General features: G+C 41.8%; 1 protein-coding gene across 1 annotated transcript in view; it reads left to right on the top strand.

Moving 5' to 3' along the window:
* Positions 1-959: 959 nt before the first annotated feature.
* The window catches only part of LOC139312840 (solute carrier family 26 member 10-like), a 30,435-nt gene continuing 23,682 nt past the window's right edge, over positions 960-7,712 (top strand). Inside the window, exons 1-4 of the mRNA XM_070937975.1 lie at positions 960-1,227; positions 3,480-3,590; positions 5,653-5,813; positions 7,062-7,226. Coding sequence (XP_070794076.1) covers positions 960-1,227; positions 3,480-3,590; positions 5,653-5,813; positions 7,062-7,226 — 705 coding nt within the window. The remainder of the gene's footprint in view (positions 1,228-3,479; positions 3,591-5,652; positions 5,814-7,061; positions 7,227-7,712) is intronic.

Here is a 7,712-nt window from a genome sequence, read left to right as displayed (position 1 = left end):
GATTAACTGGCAAATGTGACATATGCTGCAAGTTCTTATAACACCTTATATATGCTGACTTTCAGGGGGCTAATTATACAGTACAAAGAGATTAAAACAATTGCAATCACAAGAGCTGTCTGAAACGAAAAAGATTTCAAAAGTGGAATGAGTCTGGCTTCCAAGGGAGCATATTTACTGCTTTTGGAGTCACACCGGAGAAGACCCTCTCCTATGCGCCCACCCCCCAAATGGATCTCAAACAAGAAGGATATATTTTTAAGTGGCCCTAATGTGCAGGCAAACTCACATCAAGATAGAGAATCTCTCGGTAGAATTAGGTCCTATGTCGTTCAGGGCTTTAAACCAACCCTTACATTGTGTTCAGAAATTAAACCAACACCTTACATTGTGTTCAGAAAACAGCTGACAAGCGACATGGGAAAAACATACTTTCTGAATTATGCACCACTGAGCAGGCAAGTTGCTGCATTTTTATTATTTTTTTTTATCAAGGGAAGCTTGAAACCAGTTCTCTGGGATAACCCTCGTATGGATATTAAACTTTCTGAAAATTTGCTGAAAGTTAAGTAGTCACAAGGGGCATTCAATTAGGATTCCCAAGCCCTGGTGCTAAGGCAGAGGAACAAAGCAATCCAGCTGCTTTGAAAGAACAGGAGCTTGAACTGAAAATGCAAGGACGAGAAGGGAGAACGAACGGGATTGTTCCAGCGAAGGAAGTCTCTGGCTGCAGGGATGCTGGCGAAAGTGTCTGGAGTGCTGACTCAGAGAGCGCCTGGTGGCCGGCAACTGACCTTTGGCCCCTTTGCTTCCTCCTCCTTCCTGCCCAAAACCTCTTCGGCTTTCCAGAGGGAGGAGAATCCCAGCTCCTCAAGTCTTTGATTGGTTAAAAAAGTCAAGTCTAGCCCAGAATAAAAGGTAAGAAGGAGCATCTCGTCAGCTGGCCTGCCACTCTCAGCATGAGCACCTTGGCCTTGTATCGCGGCATCTACACCCAAGAGAGCTTCCAACAAGTCTATGGGGTGTCCCTGGAGCCGGAGAGCAGCCTAGCAGGGATGGTGAAGGGCAGGCTGAGCCGCTGCTGCCGCTGCTCCAGATCAACAGCCTTGCACTTATTTAGAAGCAGGCTGCCTATTGCAAATTGGCTGCCCAAGTACCAGCCGAAGAAATGGCTTTTGGGGGACCTGGTGGCGGGGTTAACCGTGGGCGTTGTACACATCCCTCAAGGTGAGTTTGTATGTGGGTGTTTGCAGGTATGCAAGGGTGCAATTCATTGCAGGGTCATGCAACAGAAGGTGAACAAAAGACTTTTAACTTGGGAGCTCGTAGTCGTGCCCAAGAATTTTGCAGCCGGAACAGGAGCAGCAGTTCTTTCCTTTTGGAAAAGTCTATTGAACTGCACAACAAAACAGGCAAATTTAGGGATAGGCAAACAATATCCATGACTTTGACTCATTTCTGTTCCATACTTGTCCCTCCATTGATCTCTCTTTCTCTCTCTTCCTCCATGGATTTTTGTTGTTCCAAAATCAGCCTCAAATGTTTTATTTCTGTTTTCCTCACAAGCCTGGCAGGAATGCCCTATTTCTGACCTCCATTTTTTGGGGGGTGAAACAAATCTTTCTCTCATTCTCCGTCTCCCCCACCTGTAGATTCTGAGATCTGCCCCACTTCTCTGGGGCAGGAGGGTTTCTACTTCCTTGTGCTTCCAAACTACCCCTCGGTTCTTCTTAAGGTCTGGTCTCCACTCTCCTTTCTACTTGGATTTTGATTGCTGTGTCTGCCTGCCTTCCCAAATATTCCCCGATTCCATGCACAGAATCCCAAATCCAGCTGTCATCCTTGTACGGTAATTCAAATCTCTGCTGTTCTTCTAACCACCTCTCTCCTTTCACCTCTCTTTGCTTTTTCCCCTTCTAGGATTTTTGATAGGTAGCTTCTCTTTACACACCTTATAATCATTTTGGATGGCTGCCTTTTTTTGCACACTTACCAGGGAGGAAGCCTTTGGGGTTTCAGTTTAAGAAATTGCACACAGGGTGGGTAGTCAGTCTTGCTCCAAAGATTGTTTTCTAGATTATCTTTCTGTCTTTGGTGAGAGATTGCAGCTATCTGCCGCAATAGATAAAAGCAAAGTAAAACAAGGAGGCACAGTGCCTAGGTGGTTTTTTGCTTTAGACTGGGCTCATGCCTTGCTTGCCCTCCCTGTTTGTCCTTTGCCAGCCCAGCCTTTGGCAAGGCAGCTGAGCTGGCATTAAAGCCGTGTACATTGCCAAGTCCCCAGCCAAGACTGCTGTTGCATGTCGTCCTCTAACAGTTGACAGAGAGAAAGAAGGAGGCTTTGCCAGTCATTCATAGGTCCCATCAAAGAAAATTAGAGGCGCTTTGAACAAACCTTGAGCGGCGTGAGAGAAGCTATTTTCCTGTTAAGATGCCACATTCAAAATCCTGCATTTCTGTTTCCAGAGGCTGGTGGCTGTTGACATGAAGCAATGCAAAGCTTTCAATGCATTAAAAATATAAGATTTCATTATCATTTAAACTTCCAGAGACTAGAGCCCAATTCTTCTGGTCTATGACCCAGAATGGAAACAATATAACAATTAAAGCAGAATAATGAATGCCTTTGCAGAAAATAAGAGAATACATTTCCCACCCAAGTTTTGAACAGATAATGCAGGAAACTATGTTCACACTCCCTGCATTGGGATGAGTTGGTGGGAAGCATTTCATGTGGTTATAGAATAATTTCATTTATATCTATGAAACTTGGAAAGTAACTTTGGACAACTTATTGTCTCAAAGGTTTATTCTTCAGCTAAGTAATTTTTTTCAAGAAGTGCAATGGGGTGATATTTGTTATCTGAATGTCAGGAATGGAAAGCCTAGAAACATTTCTCTATTATCAGAAGCCATGCTACCCTACTGAATCTGAATATTTGTGGGTTATGGATAATACAAGAGTGAGAAAAATGCTCTGCATGTGCACAAAGGTAGGAAGATTTTGTGTTCAATTGAAGTATCAAGAGATTCACCTGGATGCTGTGGACATCAATTCCTCTCATCAAACAGAACAGCCAATGACAAGGAATAACAGAAGTTGTAGTTCTATGTCCCCGTGTAGCTGCAGGTTGCTTGTTCCTGCATTAGGTTATTGTTCTGTCAACTCTTTATCCAAGATTAAGTCCTATATTATTGGAAAAATGAAATAATTTATTGCCACTCAGAGTTGGCTGTTATCCTATCTACTCTATCCAGTTACAATACGAAGGGCAGGAGATAGAGCTAAGGCCTTCTGTCCCTTCTGTTACCTCAAAGGAACTGATAATGTCAGCAGTGTTTTGGCAGGGCAACCAGACCTACGATTTAGGGTTTATGTTCTTGGAAATCAACTTTCCAAGTTGATTTCCTAATAGTTCATTCTTTGGCTTTAGAACTAGTGGGGATTCTATGACTCTTTCTGTTTGTTCTTCCTGCAGGAATGGCCTTTGCTCTGCTCACTTCAGTGGCTCCAATCTATGGGCTGTACACTTCATTCTTCCCAGCCTTGTTGTATATGCTTTTTGGGACAGGGCGTCATGTGTCTACAGGTAGGCAAAACTCAGGTCACTTCCAAATGACCAACTTTCTGTCTCCTAACTCTTTGGAATCTTGTTTAAACTGCCTTCCCCAAATTGATCTGGAATGCTTTGATTGTTTACAAATCTATTCAAGTATCCAGATATGATTGGCAGTTGTGTTAACTTTTCTGGACATCCATAGACTTTATAGAGTTGAAATAACGGTGCCTAGTCCTGTCTCCTGGGATCTGCATCTGAATACAGGTTCCTTCCTTATGTTCCAGAAAGTAAGAGAATACATTTCTAGCTGTGTGTGTGTGTGTGTGTGTGTGTGTGTGTGTGTGTGTGTGAGAGAGAGAGAGAGAGAGAGAGAGAGAGAATATGTATTTATTTCATGCCCCTCCCAATTTCAAGTACAAGGCACCAAGATGCTGCTTCTGAAGCTACTGTCAAGAATGAAACTTTGGCAGCTAGGTGCCTCTTTGTTTCAACTTGCCATTAGAGTAAGGGGCGGGGACGTGTTGCTTTAGAATGGGTTCGATGGAGAAATGAAACCTCTATGATTACACTGAAGCCCGTGAGAGCCTGAAACCTTTCCAAGGACATCGTAGCAGGTGTGGAGTTGAAGCAGACGGTTCCCATAACAAAATGAAATTATTTACATGGATTACCTGAGAGGTTGGGGGTCTGGCTAGGGAAATTATTGTTTAAGTCTATGAACTAGTGTTTTGGTACTTCAAAGTTAGTTTTGCTTCAACATGCAGTGTATTCCATAAACAGTAAGATTTTTGGAAATGATTCCATTTCCAAAAATCTTACTGTTTATGGAATACACTGCATGTTGAAGCATGAGTGAATGGAGTTTTATTTGGCTTCTTGAGCTGGCTGTTGACAGCTACACTTACTGCCGTGATATGATATTTCCACAGATACCTCGTGGCCACCACAATATACCAAATTGCTTGCACATGCATGCTTCTGGATAACAGCATTCTGATAAACAGGGAGCCCACCTTGCATGAGTCTTAGGGATGCACATTCCCCTAGAACAGGGGTCAGCAACCTGTGGCTCTGGAGCTGCATGTGGCTCTTTCACCTCTCTGCTGCAGCTCCCTGTCAGTCAAAATATGTGTCACAACCACCAATGTGCAATACCCACCGGCACGCGATTTATTGAGCTTTTCAACCCCCGGTAGGCCAACCATGGATAAATCCAAAAAAAGAAAAGTTTCAGAAGAAAACAGAATGTTTAATTCAACTACATATGCTAATTTTCTGGCCGCTCAAGAAATAGTCAGGCATGGGAAGGGTTTTGTGGCTCCCGGTGTTTTCTTTTCTGTGGGAAACGGGTCCAGATGGCTCTTTGAGTGTTTAAGGTTGCAGACCGCTGCTAGCAGACTTATCTGTCAGGATTCAGTAATTGTCTGTGGCTTCTGGTTGGGGAAATACTCTTTGGGGTGCTTCTTGATGTAATCTTTTGCAGACCTACACTCATAACATAATATTATGTATATTATGCTTAGGCTAAGTTTAATTTTATTAATGCTTTACATGAACTTGAAATGTGAGGTCCTTCTGAAGCACTGGATTGAATGTTGAGTTATGGTGGATGCTCAGGTCAAGTCTTGCATTGCTTACTGCAAAAGTATTGAGTTTTTATTGTCCATTTCCTTGATTCATTCAAAGAATATTATGAGAAATCCAGATGAGTTCTCCCAATCGCTTCTTATACTTTCCTTTCTTATCTCAGAAATAAGGAAGGGAAAAACAGGAGTGTCTTTTAATTATTACTGGGAATTTTCCTTTTGGATATTATTCATACATATCATCTTTTCTGCAAGGCCCAGTGTGTTGTTCAAACCAAGGGTAACTTCTATTTCAAGATAACTCTTATTGCTCTTTGCCCTACAATGTGTCAAAGAATGTTACATAATAGAGTAAGGAGAGGAAAATTGTCATCCTTCGCCTGTTTTGGATTCCAGTTCCCATAAATCCCTAATTCCTCGCCCTTACAGTTGGAATTGGTGGGTATTTAGCCAGGACTGGAGATTAAAACCTTGTCTTCCTACTTCATCCTTTTCCCACTCCACAGGCACATTTGCTGTGGTCAGTCTGATGACAGGCTCCGTGGTGGAGCGCTTGGTTCCCATCCCTCAGCAGTCCAATGGCACAGGTCCTGCTGAAGTCACCTTGTTAGAGAGACAACGCATTGAGGTAGCTGCCGCCATGGCCTTTTTCATGGGGCTCCTCATGGTGAGTTCCTGGGGATGCTGTAACTTTATCAGGCCTGTGCAGATGGGTCCAATGGGGAGGCCTTGTACGACACAAACAAGTGATTGTGTTATCATGCTGTGAGAATATTGGGTTGACAAATTAGAAAGACGTTTTTTCTAAACTTGAGCATTTAGTTTTGTCCACTTAATGAAGATTTTTTTTACGTAAGATTTTCAGTGATAAATAATTATGTGTTAATAATAAGGAATTGTGAAGCAATATAAATTTAATCTGACATGTTTCATGTATTGTTTGATGATATTTGAAAACATTGACGTTGACTTTTGTAATTTTTCTTCTATTGCTTTTTTTAAAATTCTTCTTGAGTTTAACAAGCAAACCAGCATTAATAAAATACTTTAAAATATTTTAATTTTTTAAAAAAGTCCCTGTGCAGTTTTCCTAGTTATCTGTTTTATAGTGTTTATTTAGTGAGTGTGATAACAGTGAGGCCAAGTGATCCCTAAAGATCACTTAAGGTTACTGTCCAGAACTTTCAGTTCAGCAATGTGGCACACATATATAGGTGTGTGTATGTCTATGTATGTATATATGTGTGTTTGTGTGTGTGTATATACATATATACTACCAAGAGCCTTGGTAGTACAGGGGTTTAAGGCACCCTGTTATTAAGCTGGTTATTAAGACCAGCTGCCTGCAATTACTGCAGGGTTCGAATCTCGCCAAGGCTCAAGGTTGACTCAGCCTTCCATCCTTTCTAAGGTAGGTGAAATGAGGACCCAGTTTGTGGGGGCAATAAGCTGACTTTGTATAAATATACAAAAGGATGAAGGCTATTGCTGAGCACATTGTAAGCCACCCTGAGTCTTCGGAGAAGGGCGGCATATAAATCAAATAAAATATATATATATATATATATATATATATATATATATATATATATATATATATACATACATACATACACATGCACATCCATATATTTCAAGCTTATGTTCACACAAGTATAAAAATTAGAAAGTTGCTTCATTAAAACAAAGATTGCTGAGATAGTTGAAGGAAGTTTTAAGAGTCCTTACAAGGTATTTATAAGCCTGAAAATAAAAACAGAAGAGAAAATTTTCTAATTTTGCCTGGAAAGGAGCAAACTTAACAACAGCTCCACTGTTGTGTGGCTTTCTTTACCTGTGGAAGAGATAAAACCAAGCACTGCATCTTTTTCTAGGGAATTTCATATAACTCAGGCATCTCTTTCCTTAACCCCAGGTCATGATGTTTCTGCTTCACTTGGGCTTCCTTTCCACCTACCTCTCGGAGCCAGTGGTCAAGGCCTTTACTAGTGCCGCTGCCTTGCACGTGGTGGTTTCTCAGCTACAGAGCCTCCTGGGCATATCCTTACCACGTCCCAATGGCTACTTTGCCATTTTCAAGGTATGGGACATTCTGGGGCCATTTATGAAGAGAGAAGATACCTCTCATCCCTAATTCACCTAACCCTGTTCTAATATATACAACTACATACCTCAACCTACAACCACAATTGAGCCCAAAATTTATTTTGCTTCAAAAGAAATTTGTTAAGTGAATTTTGCTTCATTTTATGACTTTTCTTGCCACATTTGTTAAGTGAATCACTGCAGTTGTTAAGTTAGTAACACGGTTGTTAAGTGACTCTGGCTTCCCCCTTGACTTTGCTTGTCAGAAGGTCACGTAACCCCCGTGACACTGCAACTGTCATAAATGTGAGTCAGTTGTCAGGCATCCGAATGTAAATCACATGACCATGGGGATGCTGCAACGGTCGTCAGGGTGAAAAATGGTCTTAAGCAGGGATGGGCTGCTGGCGGTTCACAGGGGTTTGGGAGAACCTCTAGCTAAGTTTCTGTGCAGTTTGGAGAACTCCCAGATCCCACTCCT

The sequence above is a fragment of the Pituophis catenifer genome, unplaced genomic scaffold, assembly GCF_029215685.1.
Source record: "Pituophis catenifer annectens isolate HBS135680 unplaced genomic scaffold, rPitCat1.0.hap2 SCAF_2, whole genome shotgun sequence".
Lineage (NCBI taxonomy): Eukaryota > Metazoa > Chordata > Lepidosauria > Squamata > Colubridae > Pituophis > Pituophis catenifer.
Note: the sequence above shows the minus strand (reverse complement) of the source record. Positions and strands in the feature narration are given on the sequence as shown.